The 26,429-nt window shown below is 40.2% G+C and overlaps 3 protein-coding genes across 4 annotated transcripts in view; 2 read left to right on the top strand and 1 right to left on the bottom strand.

The window, feature by feature from the left end:
• Nucleotides 1-15,374, top strand: part of LOC146472526 (leucine-rich repeat serine/threonine-protein kinase 2-like) — a 35,789-nt gene extending 20,415 nt beyond the window's left edge. For both annotated transcript variants that reach the window (XM_085119293.1, XM_085119292.1), the window contains 9 exons: nt 529-3,906; nt 4,955-5,168; nt 5,991-6,436; nt 6,625-6,947; nt 7,110-7,328; nt 7,864-8,032; nt 9,213-9,493; nt 9,847-10,050; nt 10,677-15,374. In XM_085119293.1, coding sequence (XP_084975419.1) covers nt 529-3,906; nt 4,955-5,168; nt 5,991-6,436; nt 6,625-6,947; nt 7,110-7,328; nt 7,864-8,032; nt 9,213-9,493; nt 9,847-10,050; nt 10,677-11,672 — 6,230 coding nt within the window. In that variant the 3' untranslated portion in view covers nt 11,673-15,374. The remainder of the gene's footprint in view (nt 1-528; nt 3,907-4,954; nt 5,169-5,990; nt 6,437-6,624; nt 6,948-7,109; nt 7,329-7,863; nt 8,033-9,212; nt 9,494-9,846; nt 10,051-10,676) is intronic.
• Nucleotides 15,375-17,293: 1,919 nt separating this feature from the next.
• Nucleotides 17,294-18,469, bottom strand: LOC146472525 (replication termination factor 2-like). The gene has a single exon (XM_085119264.1). The coding sequence runs from the start codon at nt 18,374-18,376 to the stop codon at nt 17,438-17,440; it is 939 nt and encodes a 312-aa protein (XP_084975390.1). The 5' UTR covers nt 18,377-18,469; the 3' UTR covers nt 17,294-17,437.
• Nucleotides 18,470-18,509: 40 nt separating this feature from the next.
• Nucleotides 18,510-25,354, top strand: LOC146472524 (E3 ubiquitin-protein ligase RMND5A-like). The gene is made up of 8 exons (XM_085119263.1): nt 18,510-18,670; nt 19,573-19,718; nt 20,311-20,445; nt 21,648-21,748; nt 22,287-22,447; nt 23,273-23,541; nt 24,090-24,244; nt 25,082-25,354. Exons 1-8 carry the CDS (start codon nt 18,535-18,537, stop codon nt 25,146-25,148), a joined length of 1,170 nt encoding a protein of 389 aa, XP_084975389.1. The 5' UTR covers nt 18,510-18,534; the 3' UTR covers nt 25,149-25,354.
• The last annotated feature ends 1,075 nt before the right edge of the window (nt 25,355-26,429 follow it).

Genomic DNA, 26,429 nt, shown 5'->3' with positions numbered 1-26,429 from the left:
TTTAATTTTATCTAATGATGCTTCGTAGCAACTGTTCTTAATTTCTTGTTTCATCCCATTTTTTTAACATTTCTTGGGAATCACGACTATGTATATATATATATTTTATCTAGTAGGACTTCATAGTAGCTTGGTGATTTTGTCAAAAAAATTTTTAAGTATTTTCGAATTATTATATATTGTTGCTTTAGGGCATTACTTGTCATTTTGTCATTTTGAGAATTATAGTCTCCCAACTAGTTCATGTGGCTAAATAACCCAGGCACATAAGTAAAGTCATTAATTTTATTTCAATATTATTTTGTAATAACCTTTCCTGAAAATGGTGAATTTGAATTATTTTGGCAGATTAGCCATTGAGTTGGCCCTAAAATTGTTGATTGTCTGGTTGTTTTCTTTTCTTTTCTTTTCTTTTTTTTTTTTTCATTGAATGCATAGTGTGACTCCAGCAGATTATTTCAGTTAAGTTAAGTAATTATCATGAAATATTATTCATGCAGAACTCTTTTTTCTTATTATTATTTTCAGGTGTGCTTACTGCTGCAGAGGAAATTCCAGATCTTCTTGTAGGATCCAAAAGTTCAGATCATGATGGTGTGGAGACTATCTTTAAAGCAATGAACAAGCATAAGTTAGAGCCAGCTATACAACAAAAAGGCTGCATCCTTATTCAGGTGTTGGCACCCTTGTTGTCTGATGCGCATTGCCAAATGGCTGTATTGGCTGTCATATGTGCTATGTGTGACTTTCCAAGAGATAAAGGTGTCCAAGCAGAAGGCTGTGTAGCCATGTTTGTTATTGCTCAGATAGATACTGGAAAGAGTGAGATGTTAGTTAACAACTGTGCACATGAAAGACTCTTCTTCATATTGGAGGGGTTTGTTGAGGAACCAGAGCTGGTGTATTTGGCCAGTGAATGCATTTTGTACCTGGGCTGGGAACGAGATCTCAAACAATCTATGTTGCTTTCTGCATGTGCTGGCGGACTTCTGAAAGGGGCTGACTGTTTGATAAAGAAGGGGGCTGATGTGAATGCTGGAGATGGCGTGAACACACCACTCTGCTGTGCCTGCAAGAATGGAAATGAAGAAATGGTGCAGTTTCTTTTAACCCAGGGAATAACAGACATTCAAAATGCACTGAAACTTTCCCTTGAGATGTGTCATGCAAACATTGTGGGGTTGCTTCTCCAATATCTCAGCCATGACAAGGAAGCTGGCATCATTGCATTTAGTAATCTCAATCTGGGTGATTTGCAACCAGAATGGATATCACCATCACTTACTGGTCACAAGTACTCCCCCCCAGTTCTAGATGGTGACTGGACTGAACATCTTGAAGATGCCCAGAAAACCATGCAACTCAGGGCCACTCTGAATAGCCGCCTGTCGGGTGAGAGTTATAAAGTTGACCAAAGTGAGACTTCTAACTCTAGTGAAGATGATTTCCAGTCAGCCTGTGCAAGCGGCATATCGGGTACAATGCCTAGATCAGATAGCCTTGAATCAATCAATGATTCTGTTTCAGATGACTCATCTTCTGACAATGAGTTTAGTGTTCCTGATTTAACTGATGAATCCCCTTTGAGAGCACGGAGCATAAGTGGAGCTTCCCTCCCATTCAGCTCACGTGATCCCCGCATTGTATCACCCTACTGGGACAGGAACCGTGTCATTTTACCCAGAAGTGCACACAGAAGGTCATTTGAGGAGCACCTGCCCGTTTGCCCAAGACCAGTGTTGAAGAGACGTGCAATCAGTGATGTAACTCGACCCTCCTTAGATGCTATTTTGTCTGCGTCTGGCAATGAGGATCAATTACAACCACAGACCAGTCCTGGACAAATAAACGGAATCGTAGAATCCGAAGATACCCCGCTTGGAGTCTTCAGAATGCCTGCTAATAGTTACATGTACAGCTGGGAGCAGCAGGATGTTTTTAGCAATCCTCCTCTAGATGTTGATGAAAGCCTTGACAAAAGACGGCGATCATTGGGATGTAATGATTTCAGATTACAGCAAAAGCGAAGGCAATCCATTAGATCTATTTCTGCAAATGCAACTGTGCGTTTAATAGACCTCTCCGGGAATAACATGGAGTCCCTGGAGCCAATTGCAAAAGCAGAAGAGGACCTTCTCGCCCATCTGGCAAAAGTCGAGAGGCTAGATCTAAACCGCAACCATCTGTCTCACTTTCCAGGTGAATTGTGTGATGCGATGCCTTATTTGCAGTGTGTTAATTTGAGCCACAATGAGTTCTCAGTTTTTCCTTACACGCTCGTCCAGGGAACCACGGTCAAAGTGTTGAACATGTCACACAACAAGATCAGCCACACATCTTGCCATCCAAGGTCTGAGAAAGATGCTGTCAATGTGATGCTTGAGAGCTTGAGCTTGTCACACAATGAAATCAGTTCCCTTCCAGAGTGGTTTGATCACTTTCCAGCCTTGACCAGCTTGTACCTTGTGGGAAATAACATCAAGACACTACCAGATTCTCCTCTCAAGCTCTGGCAACTTAAAACACTGGACTTGTCAAATAACAGCCTGAATGAAATCCCACCTAAATTCCTGTCAGAGTGTCACTCGCTGGACACACTTGTGGCTTCAAACAACTGTCTTACATCACTACCTGAAGCAGTTGCTGCTTCCTTGACAAATTTGAAGACAGTTCGCTTGAGCAAGAACAAACTTGGAGAGAAGTCACCAAGGAAACAGTTCCCAATCCCACGTTTTCTTCTTACCCTTCCCAATGTGAAAATTGTAGACCTTTCCAGTAATGGTGTGGAAGACATTCCAGCGCCCATTTCGTGGGCTACACAGCAACTAAAAGAGCTTGTGCTTGCTGACAATAAGATAAGAAAGCTCTTCTTGGTAGGTGCAGAGAAATGGTCTCACCTTGAAAGACTCGTCTTAAGTGATAACAACTTGAAGCAGGTACCCAGTGGAATCGGTGACCTGACATCGTTAACATCCCTTGACTTGAGTCGCAACACTGGGATCACTCATTTACCAGATGAAATGGGGAGGCTGTCCAATCTGTGGGATCTTCAGTTGGTTGGTCTCAAACTTGATCTTGATTCCGCCATTTTAGAAAGTAAGGCCCAGGAGCTCATTGGATTCCTTCACTCCAAACTTAAGAATTCTGTTCCTTATTACCGCATGAAGCTAGTCGCCGTTGGGATGGCTGGACGAGGAAAGACACTCTTGCTGAATCAACTACGGGAGGATAATGCTACAGGGCCACATCATGATATCATGGTTAGAGATTGGTATGTCAAGGACACCAAAGCTGAGTGTAAGACATGCTATCGCAAAGGTGTAAGCTATGTCATTACCACATGGGATTTCAAAGGCCGTGATGAGTTGAACAGTGCGTACCAGTGCCTCCTATCATCACGAACGCTGTTCCTGGTGGTCTATGATGTAAGCAAAGGTGTCAGTGAGATTGATGCCCTTAGGCCGTGGCTCCTCAACATACATGCATATGCTCCAGATGCGTCAGTCATGCTCGTTGGCACCCACAAGGACAAGATTCCAAAGGACCGGGAAAGTGATGTGCTCAATCAGATCAAAGAGAGAGCCCTAAGCAGGTGTGCTGGCCCTGGCTTCCCTCAGGTCAAGCTTCATGTGGTGCTGGATTGCACCGCAGAGACCTCAGGTGTCAAGGCACTCAGGCACAGGATCTTGGAGCTCATTACGAGGTGTAAGTGCAAAGGCCACTCCTTGGTGGGTCAAAGTGTACCACAGAATTTTCTTAATCTTCAAGAACTGATCTTAAAGCAAGTTCAACATCTTGAGTTACCAATCCTCAGGATGGCCAATGTTCGGAAGTTGATTCAGCAGAATGAGCTACTTATGGATGATGCTGAAGTGGAGCAGGCCATCAGGTTCATGAATGAAACAGGTACATTTTGACTGGCAATTTAATCTAAGTATTTATAATAATAATAATGATCGTTTATTCAACCTTTTTGCAGTATAAACTGAATTACACAGCGGGTCATTAATTACGTACAAATATATCGGACACATAAATATAACTGTTAATGTTAATACATATCACATTTCGCTATTTTAAACAAGATTCTGGTATTTTATGGTGCAAAAATTTCCAAATCTGTTAGTTCTTGCGGAGGCAGCCACAAAAACAGATTCTCCGGTTCTAAGGGCATACGGTCTTGTGTTCGCAACTCTCGGCACTAAGCTTCGTAGCAGGTCGGAAGAGGAGTAACTTCGCTTGAGAAATGTTATACACGCATCCTCCCTCCTCTGGCACAGCAAGATTAAGCCTGACTTCTTAAGCGCGTCCTCATAGCACAGAGAAGGAAAGATAATTTTTAGCGCCCTCTTTTGTATTGACTCAATTTGATCACTTAAGTATTGCGTGAGGCCAGCCCAAGCGGGACTCGCATACTCTAAAACAGACCTGATGATACTACAATAGTAGACAAGAACAAGTTGCCTATCAGTTAGTCCGCATTTCTTAAGGGCGCGTATTGCATATAGCCGCTCAGCACTGTAGTGCTAATTGGGGACACTATAAATCAGTGAAATAAACATACAAACAGAACACAACATTTGTTAAAAATCCCAACTGTTGGGAGGCAAACCAGTTGGCTATTTACAAAGCGTCGCCTCGGATTTGAAAACGGAGCTACCGTGAAACAAACCCAAGTGGTCTGAGCTGGACTTGAACCCGGGACCTCCGGCTTACAAGTCTGGCGCCGTAACCACTTGGCCATGCCCCCCATTGTGGGATGTTGTGTATGGGGGTGAGGGGTTTTGTAATAGTCTTTATCCCTCAATGCTTAGAAACCTGAACAGGCTGCAAAAGCAACCTGATGGGCCGTCACATGAAGCCTTTCTCACTGTCAATGACATAGATTGCAACAGAGTAGAACAATGTTCCAGAATCGCACATACAGATATCTGTTTCGTTTTTCCTCTGTCAGGAGTGCTTGTTCATCATGATGATCCAGCCTGTCAGCTAAACAGTTTCCTTTTCGTTGACCCCAAATGGCTGTTCCATCTTCTGGCACATTTGGCGACAAGAAAGGATAGCAAGAACACCGATGGCATCCTCAAACTCGGCGACTTGGAGAAGCTCCTCCAAGAAGGGGGTGGAGAAGTCAAACTGCCTGCAGAGTTGATACCGCAAATGATAAGGTGAGCTTCACCACTTGCGCCACCTTGTAGAATGAACAGATGCAAGTTCTTTTGTACTTTCCAAAGTGACATCTCTCAGGATCTTATATAATGCTTCTCCCTCATTTGGTGAATTAAAATGGATCGAAAACGAAGTACCATCTCCCTCACTAAAGATCGTGCTTGTGAATTTCTTTAAACTGCTAGCTACATTGCACAGATCTACCTTGTAGACCTTAATACACCAGAGGGAGAGAAAATACTTAGTGTTTATATTTCAGAGGTAGACTGTAAATAAATTTTATATCTAATACAAAGCGAGCCATGTAGACGAAATAGTTGTGCTATGGAGGTCAACGCTCTTGAGGTTATTAAACTTTGCCTTGTAAAAAGTAACGCTTCGAAGAAAGTGAAACTAAGGTGGCCCTTTGTGGTTTTATTTCGCTGCTCTCATATATACCTCTCATAATACAATACACCATTTTAAGTTTGCACGAGATGTTTTAAGGTATTCTGTTCTCTCTAATAACATCCTCGTGACTCCCATAGAACTCTGCTACATCATCCAAGTTTAATATCGAAGAAAACCCTAGGCGACTGCTCTTTCATGTTTGCTGCTCCAAAACTCTGGAACCCGCTGCTGTTCGACGCAGGAATTCATGTCCGATAAATACGTTAAGACCTTTACCAAGACCTTTTATTTTAGGAAGCTATTCTTTAATATTTTAGAAGATTTCCTGTATTGAGCGATGCAATTTTAACCTCTGCGCGAATGAACATTTTTACGGAAGTCTGCACGTTGCAATTTAATAAAATTTAAACCAAGTTTCTTTTTCTTCACAGGCTTCTTCAGCACTACTGCATTGCTCTGCCGCTGAAAGACAACAGATACCTCCTGCCTTCCCTTCTCAGTTCCAGACAACCTCCAATTAATTTGCCACGTACAGGGCGTAATGCTGTAGTACGGCGGGTGTATACCTTGGCTTATCTTCCCTCGAGTTTCTGGCCGCGTCTCATTGTCAGAGTCCAGACCTTTGTGGTGAACTTGTATGCAGATCACAAAGCCTCACTTGAGAGCCCACGGGAACCTCAAGTACAGTATTGGAATGAAGGGGTTCACGTCTACTGGTCTGACCAAGCGTTCTTCGTAATCTCGCATGATTTGACCAATCCCAGTGCTGACTCTGTAGTGATTACAACACCAAAAACAAAGCACAGAGCCAGAATTCTTTCCCATGTGGTAGATCATCTGGATTCACTTCTGGAAGAATGGTTTCCGGACTTGTCATGTAAGTGCTAAAAATTGTACCCTGTTCAAATTGTCTCTGACATATTTTGCATCAAAGAATTCAAATACTTGGCTTTAATGGTGACTCTTACTTTGTTCGTTTGTGTTTATATATTTTGGGTTTGCTAATTTTACCATGCTGCACCTTTATTAAATTCAATTTAAGTTAACGTCATGAATCATTTCCAGCTGGCTTGGATCCGCAAGACGGACAACCATTGGTAAAGAAACAGGCTGGGTGTCCTGTGTGCCAGGGCGACAAAGCTCACACGTTCGATCTTAAATCCATATCCCAGACGGACACAGAGGAATTCGTCATGTGTCCCAACACGAAATTACTGGTTGCTCTGCGCCACATAGCTCCGGATGTTGTCATGGAAGATGTCGGAGAACAGTACAGAATCGAGGAGAGCAAATTGGTACTCAAAATATCACATGGCTCGTTGCTCGGTGATGGTGGCTTTGGTGCGGTGTATAGAGCCTCGTATGATGGAAAACCAGTTGCTGCCAAGGTTTGTGAATGCTGGAGATTTTCAGTCAGTCAGTCAGTGAGTCAGTCAGTGAGTTAGTGAGTGAGTGAGCGAGTGAGTTTCTGCCTGTAAACAAACAGGTCCTCAGCGCATGCATAGCACTACCCACATGTACGTAATGCTTACCTATTTTTGTATTTGTAGGTGTTTCATTCCCGCAATGTGGACAATCCTCATCTCTTGTTACGCCAGGAAGTGATGTTCTTACGTAACTTACGGCACCCAAGTATCATCAGCATGGTGGGCGCATACGTGAAGCCCTGGGCGCTGATAATGGAGTTGGCACCGCTGGGATCACTCAGCACACTGCTGAACAATGGAACAGCGCTGAGCAGAGGAATTCAGCACAGAATCGCATTACAGGTATAGCAATAAGGCCTTATGGAGAAATAGACCAATTTCGATATATTAAAATTCGGTTAGAAGAATAAAACAAAAGAAATCACTTCCAAGTTCAGAGATGAACAATTGTTCTGTTACATTGTTGCCTAAATTAATGTGTGTGTATGAAAAAAAAATTATCCACAGTGGATAAAACGTCTAGGTTATATCTTTTTGTTAGCATTTTTGGCCTTGGCCGTGCAAATGTGTTGGAGCAACACATCGTTAGATCGTTAGCGCTCTTTGCTGTTTCTGCTTTTCCCGCCCTTAGTGAGAGTGTCTGTGGGTTGTCAGTCAAACGAAAGCATAGTTAGACCGCTAACAAAGTCGTTTAAAATTGCTTCACGGGTTCAGAAACCGAAAGAAAAGTATAGCGCCACATTCTGCAATGGCAGCTCTGTAAAATGTGTTGCACTTGGAGTAGAACCCTGTCAGGGAGGCTCTCTGACCACAGCTTATATATAACCTGCTTGCGTCAAATATTCGCTCACAAATACTTACTTTTTTTCTATTTCAGGTAGCGGAAGGTTTGGCCTTTTTACACCAAAACATGGTCGTGTACCGCGATTTGAAACCCCACAACGTTCTAATCTTCTCTCTCTCCCCTGTAAATTTGATCAACGCCAAGATAACTGACTATGGTACTGCCCGTTACGCTACCCGCTGCGGATTAACTGCCCCTGAAGGTAATTCGGTTAACTTTCCATCCTTATTATTGGTCAGATAATAGTTGTTACTGGAATGAATACTCCAAACAAGGTTGGACACTTTATGATATTTATACAACAGATATCTTATAATTTTTACACAACGCTGGGCCCAGCTGTTCAAAGCCCGATTAAGCTAATCCTGGATTAACGAGAACTTTGATTCGAGATTAATTACTAAACAAATAAAGATTTTTGTAAAAAGATTTTGTCCCTCATCTTTGACTTTTCCTTACCATTAGCTTAAAATGAGACTTTAAAAATATTTCAACGAGCGCGCTGAAAACCTCGGTTATCTTTTAATCGTGGATTAGCTTTAATCGGGTTTTGAACAACCGGGCTCAGAAGTCTTACTTCAAACGGTAAATGAAGTTTAAAAAATCAAATTAGTGTCTATCCACTAGACCTAAGAGCGCTAGCTGACGAACATGGTAAATTTTAACTTATTTCAAAGAGTTGGCCATGACAACAAACTACAGCTAACCGTTTTTAAAGCAGTGCTTAGGGCCAAATAGTGTAGATCAGTGTTAAACCCCCAAAACGGATGTTCTTTGCCTAAGTGGAGCTCTATTCTCTCAGTTCTCTGCCTAACAAATGAGCTTCTGTTTTCGTCTACGACAGGGCTAACACGATTAAGAATACTACATTTTTACCACGAAACGCGATAAAAATAAGTTATACTTAAAAAGTAATTAACACTTGCAAATACGCAAGACGTAGTAATTTCTAAACCGGGCATAGAGAGATCAGTTTTATAGAGTGCTGAAAGAAAATTAGTTTGTTTAAGTTGTGCTTTTCTTGATTGGGTAAAACCACTTGTACCACTTTCTCAGTCAAGCGGTGGTAAAACCGAAACCAATCGTGCCGTGCACGCACGCGTTTTCCCGCGCTTGACACGTGTATTTGCTTGGGCCGAGTGGGTTTTTGGTGTCTGTCTGTGATTGGCCAGAGCGGTTGGGAATTCAAAGTTTAAATCTTGATGGTTTGAAAAACAAATATACGCTCACCCTTATCGAGTATCGTATTCACAAATAAATTACCTGGGCTACCGTTTGGGATTGTCTGGCCAAGATTCAAGTCTGGGAAATTTTTTGCAAAAAGGGTCTATTTTGAGGTAAATAGTCTTGAATGATTTGAATAATCAGTAATTCTTTAACAGGAACCCCAGGGTACCGTGCGCCGGAAGTTGCCAAAGGCGATGTTGCGTACAACACGGAAGTGGATATGTACTCGTTTGGGATGTTTCTTTATGAGCTTGTCACCGGCGGAAAAAGGCCATTTGAAGACCTGCGCTTCAGGCATGAGCTGGATGCGGCTGTGATAAAAGGCCGAGCATTGGACCCCATCACGTCATGTGACTGCCCTCCGTGGCCTGATTTGGCGGATCTTATAGCGCATTGTCTTGAAAATCAGCCAGACAGAAGGGCAACTGCTGAACAGGTGACGCTTCGGTTTGTTTTATACCAAGGTATAATTGTTATGCCGAGCGTGCGCACAAATGGAGAAAGCTTGTCCAGTCCTCAGGATGACTCAAAGTTCATTCCGCGATAACTTGTGCTGGAAATAGTATCTACTTGCAGTTTTTCAGAGTCTATCCTGCTTAATTGTCTGGGTAAAAAGATGTCGATCTCCCGAGGAAAATAATATTGCTGCTGAAGAGCTTGTATTTGAATGTTTATTGGATGATTTTATCGATAGACTGGAAAGTTTAAACTACATCACTTGACTTGTGGTTTGATTGAGAGGCTCGCACAGGCCGTCAGACTCCTAATTAATCCCTTTTTTCTCTACAGGCGTACTCTCGGTTATGTAATCCAGAGTTGATCTGTCTTAAGCGCGAGATTGCTGTGTCCAAGGGACAGACGGTAGAGTGCATGACTGTCCGACACTTTAATGAAGGAGACACTTCCAAAGTTGAAGTGTGGGTGGGTAGTGGACAGTCAGATGACCTCAGTGGACAGGTTACCATTATCAATCTCTCTGACAAGGGAGTCGAGGTAAATGACTGTTGTTTGTTTGCTGGTTGTTACATTGTTTTTCTAGCTACAACTGCCGCAGTTGTTTTGACACAGGCTGCGTAATTTACTTAACCGAGAGAACTTGTCGATGTAACTACAGTCAACACTCGCCTTGCGGACACCTCGCTATTACGGACAGCTGCTAAATCCCCGGCAAAAATAGAGTACAGACGTTTGACTGAAATAAATACCTGCTATTAAGACACTAATTCGCGGTCCCAAGGGTGTCTGTAATAAAGGGAGTTGACTGTAGTTGGAGTTGACCGTGATTACAGGCTTTTAACATGTTTTCCGGTCATGTGGATGTTTCCGGCCTGAGGAAATACGGAGCTTCTATGGAACAAAAGAATCTGATGTCTCAAATAATTTGCGTAAAATTTGAACTTTGAAAAATGTGTGAAAACGTTTCAGTCTACGTGTCATAACCTTTGTTTGTTTGTTTTGTTTTTTGTTTTTTACTCTTGCTTTTCCGTCGGACGAAAAAAATTATTGTATGGTCCATTGCCGAGTAAGATGTGACAAAACTGTCAGACTAATTACTTATTACTAATAAGAAAAACAATACTGGAAAATACATGATAAACCGTGTCTGTTCTTGTCCCCAGGGCTGCACGGGCACATTTGTCCGAGACAAACGTGTGAAGAGCATTGTATCAGTGGATAGCGACACTGTCCTGGCTGGTACCCAGTCCGGCAGGATCTGGGTATTTGATGCCACCAACCATAAATGCCAGTTCTCCCAGCCACAGCTGCCGCACCCGGTACTCTGCCTCCGACACTACAAAGAGGAAGCTAAGGGTGAAAACTGCGGCGTGAACTTAGTGATTGCGGGACTAGCTAACGGCCAGCTAGCTCTGTATGACGCTGACAGCGTGAAGAAGGAAAATGCGCAGCCGAAGTTTTTCAACTTATGTCCCACCATGTCGCTGGAAGGTACATCATGTGAGGAGTGTAATGTCCACCCTGTGGCTTGCACAGCTGTCGGGAAGAAGAGATTATTTTGTGGCTGCGGTAATGAAGTGGTCGTGCTTCGAATCAATGAAGGTGACAAGGTGGATTTTGAGCGCCGATGGGCCGTGGAAGACAGAAACCAAGGCCTAGTTTTAAACATTGCTGTAAGCTCATCCTTTGTATGGACCTCGACTCGCGACAGCCCCGTCATTGAATGCTGGGATTTTTCGAAGGCAAAGTTGGTTGGTCATGTGGACTGCATGGCAATCCTCAAAGACACTGGTTACATTGGCAATTTGCGAGGAGCACGCGTCGTCAGCCTTCTCTTATCACATAAGACTCTCTGGGTAGGACTGGGCACGGGTCATGTGATACTCATAGACCCGTCCACGCGTAAGCATTTGAGCGTGATCCAGCGCCACGTGTCCGCTGTTCGATGTCTCGCGGACACACGTAGCCCAGCTTCAAGTAAATCGACTTCTTGCGTGTTGTCAGGCGCTATGGGGTTTATAGAAAGGCCAGGTGTTGAATGGACGAAGGCTAATAACGAGTTTGGGTATGCGCTCGTGTGGGAGGCCGAGTTCGTGGAACAGGCCAAACATCTGGAGAACCACGTACGGAAAAGGCGTGAACTCAGTGAAAATTACTAATAATCACACAGGCTTTGTTTCAAGAAATTACGCGTTTGCTTTTCCCTGGTATTTGCTAAGCGCGGTAATTGCCTGCGATTTGTACAACGCGCTCTAACCAATCAGAGCAAACCTGCTGTTTTACAGCCAATCAGGAGCAAAACCGTGATTTGATTATGTCTTAGCTTAGGCGCTTTTTCGCGTGCTTATAACGGGTTTCGTGTGTTTGAAAAGATTTTTGACTCGTGCCGGACGTGAACAAGTTCCTTTAGGTTCCAAGACAGTCTGCTAGAGCGGTTTTCAATTGAGTGTCGAAAGTAATTTCGCGTTTGCTTTGGTTTTGTAATACTACGCTCTGTGATTGGTTAACAAAACTCGCGCCACTTTCTCCACCAGTGAGAAAACAAAACCAAAACCAATCGTGTTTTCACCGCACGCGTTTTCCCGCGCTTGGCGCCAGTTTCATGTATTTGCTTCGAGTTCTGATTGGTTCGTTGTGTTGTTTACATCTGTTGCGATTGGCCAGAGTAATTACTTTGGTTTTGGTTTTACGACACCCAATTGGAAACCGCTTTAACTGTCCTAGGGTTACTAGTGGATTAACTACTCAGTTGTTGTTTGTTTGATTTTTTTTAGTTAACTATTGCACAAGGTGAATCCCCGCCTCATCAAGCAAAGCGCGACTTGATTGCTTGTTAGGATAGTTGTCGTGGTGATTACTCTATTTTTTGGTTGTGTGATATTTGGGTCAACTGCTGTAAACTCTAAACCAATGATATTCCTGCAAAATAATGTAACTGGCTACAGCAGTGTTCTGTGAAACTGAAAATTGAAGCAGTGTCTTCATCGTCATAAATAAAATTGATCTTTTGTGGTTGTCATCGGGGATAAATGTTTCAAAACGTCAACAGGAAATTTCTTGCGTACGGTCTGTTATGATGACGCAAAGCAATAGAAGTTCAGTAATTATATAAGAGTTACTTCTCCTAGTTTTTTTTTTTTTTAATTTATGAGCTTAATAATGTATGCTTCATTTGAGGTTTACGCTTTTGCAATGACTTCTTACCGGATATTTTATGATATGTATATCTATGTTGAGAAGTCGTACAGTTTCCAGTACAAACTGGCGCCTATTTAATTAACAATATTACATAAAAAAGACACTGAACTGAAAATTGATAATTTGACGTAATACAAGTAAGTCAGGCGACTGTTTATAATCAGTATTATCTATGCATGGACTGGTAAACACCATTATTCTGATGTCCAAATAAACAAGGTATCACGTTCGCTGTGATAGGTTAAGGGCCACCTTCCGTTATTCCTCGAGTAAGTGTCCACCTTTTCTTCGAGGCGGGGGAGGGGAGAGGGTTAATTAAAAAATACAAGGACGGTGAAACGAGACCATCTTTCTCCGTACGATGGATTACATCCGGCCCAACATTTCTAGCTCAACTGGGGGGGGGGGGGGGGGGGGGGCGGTAGGAGGGAGCTAAATCGGGGAAATACGGCTTATAACTCTAGAGAAATAGTAACATTCGTATGAGTCAAACACCTGTGATTTAGAGGTACGCTCTGAAAAGACGGAAAAATTCTAATTTATAAACTCTTCTCATCAGTGTGTAATGTGTGATTTAAATGAGCATTTATTTACTTTGTAAAGTAAACGGCTGTTGGGTTGATAACAACAACGATAAAAATAGGTAAGCCGAAGAACAGCTGAAAGGATTTGTGAACTGTGCTTCTCTGACACCAGGCTTGTCAGTAAATTAGAAATACAGAAGTTTGAAATGTTAGGAATTTTACAAAAAGAGAGATGCATATAGAATGTTTTAACACTGTAAAATGTTATCAATGTTTTACCAATACTACTAGTGCAAATGAATCGTATGGGATCAGAATGAGATCATTGAATAAAGGTGTACATAAACGTTAAAAACGATGTTTCCCAGCCTGTTTAGCTTCACTGTTGGTTCTCCACTGTTTCCTGTTAGTTCTTTCTGTAGGACGAAAATCCTATAAACTATTAAAACTGTTTGATCCTGGCTGTGCTTGACTAGCTAGAGAACGCGAGGAATCCAGCCCTTCGGTCCATGAAGTTTTGACAGAGTGCGCAAGTTCAACCCGAGACGAAACAGCCAATTGTTTTTAGATACTGTAAAACTAACGGCAACTAACCAGAACAGATAAAAAACTGTCAAATAAGCTACAACAACGTCCTGGAAAAAACGTCTTGAATTTCGGCTTAAAGAAGAAGCTATTGGTACTGGTGGAAAGGACATTTTGAATCCTTTTCGAAGTCTAAAAGATCACACGTTTTTGACCAGTTCTGACTTAGTAAAGAGGTACATGCAAACTCAAGTTAGGTGAAAAACCTCTTTTAAGGACGGTGCCTACTATTGTTACTGCGCATCTCGTGATACTCGGGTTTTGCATGAGTTGTGCCTATTAATACAGGGATATTTTTGCGCGGTTTAAAACTATGCGGAGAAAGCATAACTCAGCATGTGCTTTTGGAATTAAAAAAGAAAATTGTGGGTAACCGTGCATTTTTCAGAGATAATGAAGCTTCAATTTGGAAAAAAACGCCATACATTGCTTTGTATTTTAATTATCTCTAAAAATTAAAAAAGGCTTGGTTACCCCCAATTTTCTTTTTGGATTTCCATAGCCTTTGCTAAGATCTGCTTTTTCCACATAGTCATAAACCGCACAAAAATACTTCGGTATTAGTAGGCACCGTCCTTAAATACCTGAAAAAGGAACACCCCAAAACTTGCCATTATAGCCTGTTACCATTGTATACTACAGTCAACTCTCTCATAGAGACCACTTCTCGTAAGCGACCACCTCCCGTAAGCGACCACCTCGTAAACAACCGTTTTGTTTCTCAGTTAAATACTGTTTTAAGAGCTCTCTCGTAAGCGACCACCACTCAAATTTCTTAAGGGACCGCGACCACTTTTTAGGCCGGAAATTACACATATTCTTTTGTTTTCTGTTTCCGGTAAGCGACCACCCAACATAATCACGTATGATCCCTTGTAAATCATTACTCAGAAGTGACAAAAGTTCAATTTTGATGACGCTTCCCCGGACTGAAGACAGATAACGACAGTTTACAGACAGAGAAGATGGCTATAATTAGATCTGTAGGTAAACGGGACTTGTTACAGTGATTTGTTCCAAAATGAACCATGAACCATGTTATACAAAGTTTCATCAGAAGAATGAATAGATGTGATAAAAAATAATAAATTAGTTTTTATTTGCCCTATTTTAGCCGCTAAGGTGATATTTTTATGTAATTAATTAATCAATCCAGTATTAGGGTTAGTTTGTTGATCTTTCCTGTAAGCGACCACCTCCCGTAAGCGACCACTTTGTCATGCACCAAGGGTGGTCGCTTACGAGAGAGTTGACTGTATTGTGAATGTTGCTGAAAAACCTGAAATATTCTAATGTAACGAAGGTTAGTTAAGGAGTAAACACATGACTCCGCAAGCTAACAGCTTTGAATACCATCGTGTTTAAATAAAGATTAGCCGTTTGTGTTGTTAGTAGAGTTGAATAATGTAAGTAGTGCAATTATTAGTGACCGTAAGTAGAGTAATGTAAATAAGCATTGTAATAAGTGTAAGTGGTGTTCATATTGTATTGTAAGTATTGTGTTTTTCGAAATAAAAAAAAATAAATAAAATTAAAATAAATAAATAAAAAAATGTATGTATGTATGCTTGTTGGCAAGACTAAATTGGACCATAGGGCACCAAAGCGTATGTGACACAGGTTACCATGCAAGCGTGATTTAAGAGTTTTATATGGTGTTAAAACTAAATCGAAATTTAGACAACAGTATTCCCACAAAATATATATTCAAGTCTCGTTATATTTTTTGTGGGTTTTGTGGGAAAACTGTTGTCTAAATTTCGATTTAATTTTAACGCCATATAAAACTCTTAAATCACGCTTGCATGGTAACCTGTGTCACATACGCTTTGGTGACCTGTGATTGGACTAGCTTTTCTGTTTCACAGGTTACAGCACAAAGACTCGCACAACACATCTGAAAAAGACTTGAAAATGACAGGACACACTAATTCCAAAAGTATCCAACTTTCTAAACTTACAAATTAATCTTCAATATCTTTTTGCAAACTACACTCAGGCTCAAGCCACTGGTGTCTCAATGCACTCATGATTCTTTCATGGGGCGAGTCATTAAGACACTCACAGCTGGAGAATGAGAAAGTTTGAAAACAGGATAAAAGAAATGCACTCCTTAAAAACAGCAATTTGCAATTTTATTCAATCACACTTTCAAATGTCAGCTAGAGGCTGTGATTTATGATTTGTTATTATTTACAAAGCAATTACACAGGAAAATGCTGCCTACATGCTGGAATAGTAAAATACTAAATTGAGCCAGTTAGTTGTCTTCATACATGAAAAGTAACATATTAGTAGCAGAAAATAATCAATATGTGCAATGATGCTAGTCACTACTTGGGCCTAAAGAAAAGGTTAACCACCCTCTCAAATCAACAGCCACTGATTCTGTCTTTCACATGAAGAGTTGATTAATAAAATTATTGCTGTTTACTTAAAACTGAAGAACTTTTAGTTCTAACCCAAGCAAGGTTACAGGCTCTCACTACTTACTTCTCCTGTTATGCTGCCTCTACTATAATGTACACTGTATAAGACCTGGCTGGTTATCTGTTTTGGTAAAAAAAAAATCTGTGCAGAATTTTCCCCAAAAGCCTTTTTTTATTATTATTGTTCGCCACCTTACAATATTAATACAATATTAATTTACTAATAGCCTTGAAGACACTTGAGGGTGATCTTGTTTGGAACCCTCCACTAACTCTAGTTTCACTTACAATCGACTCCCAATATAACAGACACCTTTGCCATCACAATTTGGTCTCTGAAATAGAGTCTGCAACTATGATGAACATAACAGTGAGGTGTCTGCAAGGCAGAAGTTGGCGGTCCTAGCATAGTAATAAGCAAAAAGGGATTTTTACCTCACCACCACATTGCTTAAAAACAAACCTTCTCAAACTTATAAAATAAATAATTCAATAAGAGAAAACAAAGGAAATTACTACCATAAAGAAGGTTTGGAAATGTGATCTTAATTATCATAAAATTTGGTGAACTTTTCTTTTGAGTTTCTCCAAGGATTATTACTGGTTTGAGAAGCTATATCAAACACTAATTTAAAGAGTGTTTCATCCGATTTTCAAACACCTTGAAGTAAGCTTAATAAACTTGGCTACAACTCATTTTTTCAACTCATTTCTTGGTGTTTGAAAATTGGATGAAACATTCTTCCTCATGTTTAATATGTTACATCCACTTTGCAAATATAATCCATTTGGATTTTCAAGAAAAGCTGGTGGCTGGTGCCAAACTAATTCACCTAAGTTTTGATCAAATAATTACATTAAACTGTAATGACCCTCGGTGCACAGTTTTTACAGTGCGACTACTATTACCAGGGTCACTTAAAACTGGCCAATCAGATCACAGTATGATACTAACGGTGAATAATTCCAAAATTTTGGGTTTTAATTGTTGTTTTTCGTCTACTCGTGATTGGTTCAATCAGCTTTGGTTGAAATTCATTGTTCTTGTCCTGCAATCTGATTGGCCAGTTTTGTTTAAGTGACCCCAGAAACAGTAGTTGCACTGTAACACCTGCTATCAAACCGATTGAAACTGTTACAAAGTGAACAGTTACAAAACAGTAATATCTACTTGCCTGTGTAATTCATTTATATGTGATAAGAGTGGTATGTCACCCAATTTGATTGAAGATGTTTTGGTCTGTCCTTGTGGCTGGATGAGAACAGTGACTTAAAAACTTTGCTTGCCTTGGGGTCTTCAGCCACAGTCTTGTGTTTTGACAGTTCTGGAATCTTTTCCTTTGATGAACTTGTTCCATTTAGCTTTGCTCCTGTTACCTTCACATCGCTTGCTCCAGCTCTACTTGTAGATGGCATGTACTCTGTTTTGGCTCTCTTTGCTGGCTTTTCAGGACCATCCTTAGAACTCTCACCATTAGAACTGCTCGATGAAGATTCACCATTTGTTGAGATTGTGGCCTCAGAGATCTTTGTCTTCTTAGCCTTCTTCTCCAGCTTGCTTTTCTGACGTCTCTCTTCCATCTTTGCCCTCATACTGCTAACTTCTTCTTCGCTCCCATTAATAACCACTGTGTCTTCATCAGTGAAAGGTTTGCCACATTTATTGCACACTGTCGATGGAACTTCCTTCAGTGCTCGCTCAGAAAACACACAGCCACATTTCCACAGGAAGCAGAACTTATACCTGCCGTTCATCTCAATTCCAACAACAGGGCAGATGAAAGGAGACGCCTGGAAATCCAAATAGCTGTCTGCATGTTCTGCAGATTTCTGTTCAAAAGCTGGGTTGTTGGTCAGCTTTAACTCTTTTACGTCCTTCAGACTTCTGATGTGGCTGGCGACATCTGTAGTGACAGACGACTTGTCAAGCAGGTATTCTAGTACTGCTTCCTTATTGTACAAGTTTCCTAATTCACAACAGACAATTGGCGTTCTCAACTCTGCCTGACTCAGAGCGCAGTGGAACCATTTTGCGTTCAGCTCGTAGTTTTTGTCAACCTGCTCGGGCTTTTTCTTCATCCGGACAAGTTCATCTCGTTTGGGAATCGTACCACCATCACACCCCATTGTTCTACAGGTCTTTTCGCGAAGATTTACTCCAAAAAATAACACAAAACACGTCCCTCACAACAAAATGGCGACCAAAGGAAGAACGACGTAGTTCCGTGAGGCATTGCCGGCAGGTGCAAAGGCGCGGCTACAGAGTCTATATTTTGACAAACATAATGGACGCTTGCCTGAGTGTGGAAAAGGAGCAGGAGAAACTAGCTAAGAAATACAGTAGTATAAAGGAACATACAGACTCTTCCTTAACAGAATTGATCAATCAGATAACTAGCATTCAAGAGGAGTTATCTAAAGGTGAGACGGGAACTTTATTTCTTATACAGTACATTGATCTGTAAGCACCCTGAGACATGTAGCTACAAGCTTTGTGATCGAGATCTGCTTGTAGTTTAAAATAGCTAAAGATCATTAAAAAGTTGCAAGTTGAATTCCAGGTTAACAAAAAGAAGGTGTACAAGATAATACCTGATTTAAGGGAAAAAATGGTAGCAAATCATCACTGCAAAACATGACAATCAAACCTTATAAGGAAAGAAAATCAGTATTAAATTTCGCCTTTCTTTATTAGATTGAATTTAAGAAAATTTCGCCCGTCAGGAAAAACATCAGGCCCAGTTGTTCAAAGCCCGATGAAGCTAACATCCTATCCTGGGTTAACGTGAACTTTGATTCAAGTTTAATTACTAATCAATGAAGACTCCTCCAAAAGATGTTTATTCCAGAGTTTTGACTAAGACTTTTCTTTACCATTATATAATTAATGTAGCTAAAAACTAATTTTTAAAAACATTTTGTAATGAGCGAGATGTAAACCTTAGTTAATTTTTAATTGGAAATTAGTATTAATCCACTTTCAAACAGCCAAGCCCAGGACAATTTTTAAGTTTGTCTATGTGATAAAATGTACCTTTGCATAGTCAGGCTATGTTCATGTGAGCCAGCCCCAAATGGATCCTGTCTAGACAAGTTCTGTTTTACACTGTATATGCTTTTATGAGCATTTGCTCACACAGAACCAGCCTGGTACTGAATCAATGTGAGCAAGTTTGCTGTTTTTACAGAGTGGAACACTTACAAAAAATGTTGAGTCAACTACATGCATGAACACACGAACATAGTCTTTTGGACATGGACTTTGTCTAGTTGATACCTCTCTGAAGAAGAAAAAGTTCAAAATTTTGTCTTTTTTTCTCTAGCAAGTAAAGATGATGAAGTATTGCCATTACAGTTACATCTCCTCAACCAGTCTTCCAGAAAGGTGAAAGATGCAGTGTCAAAACTGGCAACAGAGCACAAAGAACTGCATGGAGGGATCTCAAAGATCGGAAAAGCTATCGATAGAGTAAGCAGCCTGCTGTTTAATCTTGACCAAACAAAAAAACCTCACCCACCTGACTTTAACATTTTTTCTAAGCTTAGAATAGGCCATTTCCGAGTTGTTTTGAACCTCATTATGAAGGCAAGACTAAGTGCAAAGCTTTTCATGTGAAAATTAGTTTTGGTTGCATATGTGTGAAAACCATTTTCATAATAAAAACTTTGCACTTAGCCTTGCTTTCATAATGAAAATGCAAAGCAACTTGGAAATGGCCTCTTTGCATGATTTAAAATATTGACCAGCATATCAAAACTCCCTGTCAAGAATTCTATCCATAATGAAATATACGTTATTGCAGAAAGATTTCCGCACAGCCCCATACAGTAATTATACATCCATCACTGTCATACTAAACCCTCTTACACAAAGAACGAGCATGAATAGAGGTTTAGTCGCAAAATGTATACCTCGTTAAAATATGGGGCTGTGCCAAAATATAAACCTACCAGAATTTATTCCTTTTGTTAAGTCTTTTACTCCTTGTTTGGTATTGCAAAATTCCTTTTGAGCTGAGAGGTCATTCACTATAATTTTTTTTTACCTTCTTTAATTGCAGAATTTTGTAATAGACAACACAACATGTAGCCAGCCAGGTGTGTTTGGCAATGAAAATACATCTCTGCTGAACGAGGTGGTATGTGAACATTTGCTGCGACAAGGGAGATTAGATATTGCTGAACAGTTGATAGAGGTAAGAAGTGTTATTCATCAGCATTAGGGACTCAGGTCTGTCAGCAGCAAGCATAACAAGGAAAGTAGAAAAAGTAAAGTCGCACTACAGGCCTAAGTGGCCTACAAGGCCAGAGCTAAAATAAGCTGGTTTTTGTAACATGAAGCAACTAGGAGTATTGCTTCTTCCCCCAGCAGTATGTTGCCACTACCCATTGGTGTATTGGTGAAGAGAGGCAATGTGGAACAAAGTTTCTTGTCTAAGAAGGGAAACAACACACCAATAAAGAGATCAAGCTCGCCTTGAACCTACAACCCTCCAATCTTGTGACTGTCTGATTGAAAGTCTGACACACTAATCACTACATCACCACTCCTCCACAAGAAAATAAAAGAAGCTCTCCTATTTTTGTTGTTGTTTAGTCATTTTCAAATTCTAATTAGCCAGCTATCTTTCCTGTAGTTGCTAGGCATAATATCCAGTAGCCAGCTACTGAACAGAGCTCTGAGATCAATAGATTCTGTAATATAATCCCATAAAAGTCCTGGTTGAAATGATAGATCAGAGAATTAACTCTGTAGTATTGCTTAAGTGAACCCAGGAATTTCCCACTGACACAAATCAAAGGAAAAATTCTTTGGCCTTGGCGGGAATCAAACCCTTGATCTCTGGATTTGATTTTCCATTGCTCTACCAACTGAGCAACAAGGCCAGACGGGAGCAAGTCGTGAATGATTATGGTGGTAATTGCAGCAATTATGAATGTGAAGGGTACAAATGAATGTTGTGCTGCTAGCGCTATGAGGAAACAAATAATGGAATAGAGAATTAACTCTGCAAAGTATGTTAAAGTGTATAATTTCAGTCAAGTTCAAATGTATATATTTCTTCGCTTTGTGTGGTTTCCCATTTGCTTACTAGGGTTAACACTCAATACGGAATTCACATGTTAAGTTTAGGACCTCAATATACACTGCAGAGTTAATTCTCTAATGCATCATGTGTAATTGGTACTTGTGGCACAACATTCATTTTAATCCTGGTCTAGTTTGGCTTCCAAATAACTTTCTGCAATATAAGCTACATGTATGTGTGTTCCAAACTCTGTGTATGTGAGATGTCTCCCAGTTGACTATCTTACATGTACACTGTATATGTTGCTATAGGGTTGTGGAAATGTCATGAAACCCATCATGTATTATAACTTTTCTGTCCACCCTCAGGAGGCCAATCTACAATTAGATGACTCAAGAAAAGAACCCTTTACTGAACTGAATAGGATCCTGGAGGCCTGTAGAGAGAGGAACCTTGATCCAGCACTGCAGTAAGGGCATCATGTTTACTGCCATTCTCATTGTACTAGTCAATTAACCACCAAAAGTTTAAACTTCATAAAATAGTTGACAGACATGTTTAGAGCTATCATAACTTTGTTGAAACAAGGGAGAAGTGCTATTTCTTTTCTGAATGATATTTGGAATGCTTGATATCTTACAGTTTCATTTACATTAACATTGCTTAAGTCGACAAAATCTGTAAAGATTTCAATAACTTCTGTGTAAAATCATAAAAAATCATACATAAATAAAATAATTTAAAAAATCAACAATAATAATAAAAATGAAATAAGATGAATTAAGTTGGGTTAAGGCAGGCTGGTTTTAAATGAAGTGATAGATTTGGCAGAAAACATTTCTACAGCAAGGTTGTTCCATTCAGAAATTGTCAGGGAAACAAAAAAGAAAACTTAAAAATATTCATATTTGCCCTAGGGACACCAGGGATGTTGTTGTCAGTTTAATACAGTTATTCTGAATGTTACCTAATGGTAGCTGATAATTTTTTTCTTGATCATATTTCAGATGGGCACACTCAAGACACAAGGAGCTTAAACTAAGAGGAAGTTCCTTAGAATTTAAACTTCATAAATTAAAATTTCTTGATCTTCTTAAAGAGGGACATCATAAGGATGCACTTGAGTATTCTAAAAATTTTGCAAGATTTGCTGCTGACCACACTAAAGGTAGGAAAAACATCTTAAATTTACTTTCATATCATGGAAAAGCTGAGTTCAATGCCAGCTGAAAGTATTGATGAACTAAAAAGGTCTTTAATTCCTCAATAAAACTTGTAAAGATCCAAGAACCGTAACCAACAAGAAAGGGTCAAACCTTATGGAACATGATATCACTGTAGTTACAGATTGATAAATATAGAAGAAATGAATATTTACAAGCTCAGACTGTGCTTTGCATTCCAGTATGACAAGCCTGATTTTTCATATTGATGAGGGACAAGTGTCACACCACTGCACCAAGCCAGCTTAAATCTCTTGTGAAAGGAAAGAGAATTACAAAGACCCCCCCACCCACCCCGACAGAGTACTCACTTCAAGTTTGGTTAAGGGTGTGTGCAGCCTGCAGTATCAGACTGTCCCTGTTTATGCGAAATATTTCACACTTCCCGTTAACCTGTTTATGACTTGAACGATTGAAAAAAAAATCATTGTTGATGTTGCAATCACAAGCAAGGTTCAAGGTTGGAATTTGTAGAAAATGTCAGGAAAAATAAGCAATATTCCCTGACAAGTTTTCTTGTAAATGGAGGACACATAGGTGTCCTTCTATGTACTTGTCCATGACAGTTTTAAGTTGACAATGTTTACTCTATTTACGTGTTAACATTGAAAAACCATACCCTATTGGGTGGCCCATCCTCTTATACAATATAGTACTCCCCTTCCCTTCTTTGAAAAGTGCTACTCTTCATACTCTTGTGAAAACCTTTAGACCCACCATGCCAGCTGAATAAATCTAACCACGACATGTACTCTTGCATTGTTCCACAGATGTACAACAGCTGATGGCTTGCCTCTTGTACAGTCGCACCGGTCTAGAAAATTCGCCGTATGCCTCATTGCTAGACCCAGTTCACTGGCTGGACATATGTGATATATTTGCTAGAGATGCCTGTGCATTGTTAGGTCTGTCACTAGAAAGCCCCCTACAGGTATGCATCACAGCCGGTTGTGTGGCCCTGCCGTCACTTCTCCAAATTAGACAGGTTATGCAGCAGCGACAGGTCTCAGGTGTTTGGACATCAAAAGACGAACTCCCGGTGAGTGCTTGCTTCATGGGTGATTAATTAAGTACTGCTGTAAAATTAATTAAACAATTGATAGTGTACATGGGACTTGAAAAAACGTCTGCTTCCCCAGCAAGAATTGAATGCTTGACCTTCCACACTCCAGTTGTACATGTTTGCCGTGGAGGGTCTGGATGGATTTAAGCTGGTAGCTGAAAATTGGCAAAACGTTTAACTGCCTGCTGACAAGTGCCACATTCTTGGCTCATAGCTGAGAGCAAGAGGCCATAACATTAACTGACACCTGAAAAATGCCCAAAAACACAACTGATAACTGAGATTCTACAGGTGTATCCCCTTCAACCAGACCCTTACTGAGCTCAGACTTACAAGCTCATATTTACAAGGTTTGACACAGGATCAACCATGTTAAGTCTCTCTCCAGAAACATTAAGGACTGTTATCAAATCGGATGATGTTTATCATCTCATAACCACCTTCCCGTTTTGTGCCATGTAATGTGTTTTGCTCAATGAGAACACAGAAATTAAGCAGTGAATTCAATGGTTTAATTTTTTCAGGTTGAAGTTGATCTTGGCCCACAGTATCGCTATCATTCACTGTTTGCGTGTCCTATTTTACGGCAACAGTGCACAGACAACAATCCTCCAGTGAGACTATCATGTGGTCATGTCATCTCCAGGGACGCTCTTACTAAACTCACACATGGAAACAAGTAAGTTCATTAGCTTTTCCAAAATTTGACAACACATCTAAGTGACACATCAGGGTTGCCATGGTTAGGGAAAAGTAAAGGGAAGCATAATTTTTCAAGGACAGGGAAAAGTCAGGGAATTTTACATCAAGTCGGGTAACTTCTAAATCCTAACCCACAATCAGTGAACTTTTGGTTAGCCACTGTGTTTACAAACAAGTTTCCCAAAGGAGCTGGTTTCTGTGGCTTCACAGCTGGTTTTATCGTCCAAGGACTTGTCTTTGGAGGTCATTGAAAATTGGTTAGTGGTCAGTGGATAGTCAGAATTTTTGTTAGTTTGTAGTGAGTGGCAATCCTGCATATGGTGCCAATGGGTTGTGTATCACAAATACTGTACAACAACCTAGCACAATAAATAAATAAATAAATAAATAAATAAATAAATAAATAAACAAATAAATAAATAAAAATAATAATTATAATTCTTGGGAGGCTTCTGTCGTAGATGGGAAAGGGAATCAGAGATGGACTGAATGGACTTGTCGCGACGGTCCTGTGACAGTTGGTGACCCTAGACCCCTTGGTGTGGTCCGGTCTCAACCAAGTGCCCCTACTGGCAGTAGAGTTGTGGTGTTCAACAGGCATAACAATAACGAAAATAAATATTTCAAGAGGAGGCCTCTGTCCCTATAAGTGGTTTTCGGGGGGGTGGGGGGGGGGGCCTCTGTAATACGTCTGCACATTGAAGACCAAGTTTTCCCATAATAAGGTTGTGATCATTATTATGATCAGATAATCATGAATCTTTGAAATTGAATGATTAATACGGATCATTGTTCATTTTTTTTTTCTCCCCAGAGTGAAGTGCCCATACTGCCCACTGGAAATGACACCCAGTGATGCTCGTGAAATCAATTTTTACTAAAGGTTGCTCTGAAGGATTTTTCACACTTGTTATCTAAAGCATGCTGTATGCTTCAATGGACATTTGACAACTGGAGAGTTTTGATAATGAAAAAAATTCAGATGTAAGTGTTGTGGCTCAAATTTATCCTTGGTGTTAACAAAAAGGCTCGAGTCTTGGGCCATAAGGTAATGTATGATAATGAGTTTGAAAAAAAAATGATAAAATTGAACCACAACGTAGATAAGCTTACGATGTATATATGTGTATATTTAATTTATGCTAAACATGGGGTCTTTTTTGACTTTTTTTTTTTTAGAAAATTGACAAGCTGGCATGTGACATTCTGTTATGACTGTTAAAATAACTTGCAACTGTTTTGGCTTTACCTTACCACTCAGATTTGACGTTGAACTGTTTGAAAATGAAACTCGCGCCACTCTCGTAACCACTTATTAGCGAGGTTTTCAGTTCAGGGTAGAGTATTTCGCGTTTGCTTTGGTTTTGCTGTACTACACTCTGATTGGTTTACAAAACTTGCACTACTTTTTCAACCAATGAGAAGCCTGTGAGAAGCAAAACCGTGACTCTTACTTGCGCGCCTTTTCCCGCGCTTGGCGCCTGTGACATGTATTTGGCCGTGAGTTCTGATTGGTTCATTGCGCTGTTTGCGTCTGTTGTTATTTTGGTTTCATAACACTCATTGAAAACCGCTCTAACATAGGAGAAATACCAAACTCAATCGTGACTTGAGGGAGGCTTTTTTTTTCCCTCGTTTGGGGCCAGTGGTCGTTTTTCGTTTACTGTGGTTGGCCAGACTTGTTATTTTAAGTTTCGTTTTTATAACTCGGGAGAAGAAATGGTTCTATATTGTTCAAACTAGTATTTTGCCTGTGAGTGGGGGTGGTTCCTCAGGAAGAAGACATTGTCAGCCTTATTTATGGATTTTTTCCAATCCTCATCCTCTCATTTTTCTTGAGTGAAGAGGATATATGACTCATAAATACTCTTTTGACAATATTTATCTTCTAAAGAAGGTTTAAGCGCCGAATTTTGAAGGACCCCGCCTGTTGAGCCAACCCCCCGCAAAGTGTTTTTGCAGGTTAATCCTCAAAACCCCAGAAAAACTTTACAAATGAATGAAGAATGTTGAACGAAGAAGACTTATATAAAAGAAAAAAAGTATTTTATTGCCGTTTTCGTGAAAACAATCAAATGTCAAAAATCTTTATTTGTAACTGAATGTAGCGTTTAATGAGTAATAAAAGTGAACCTAGCGTCACGATGGAGTGTGTACATTTA

Source organism: Pavona decussata, unplaced genomic scaffold (genome assembly GCF_977016875.1).
Source record: "Pavona decussata unplaced genomic scaffold, jaPavDecu1.1 SCAFFOLD_98, whole genome shotgun sequence".
Taxonomy (NCBI): Eukaryota; Metazoa; Cnidaria; class Anthozoa; order Scleractinia; family Agariciidae; genus Pavona; species Pavona decussata.
Note: the sequence above shows the minus strand (reverse complement) of the source record. Positions and strands in the feature narration are given on the sequence as shown.

Coding starts and splice junctions, on each gene's coding strand:
- LOC146472525 (XM_085119264.1), bottom strand. CDS start 18,376: ATGGGGTGTGATGGTGGTACGATTCCCAAACGAGATGAACTTGTCCGG.
- LOC146472524 (XM_085119263.1), top strand. CDS start 18,535: ATGGACGCTTGCCTGAGTGTGGAAAAGGAGCAGGAGAAACTAGCTAAG. Junction 21,749..22,286: donor AACCTTGATCCAGCACTGCA/GTAAGGGCATCA, acceptor ATCATATTTCAG/ATGGGCACACTCAAGACACA. Junction 23,542..24,089: donor CATCAAAAGACGAACTCCCG/GTGAGTGCTTGC, acceptor TAATTTTTTCAG/GTTGAAGTTGATCTTGGCCC.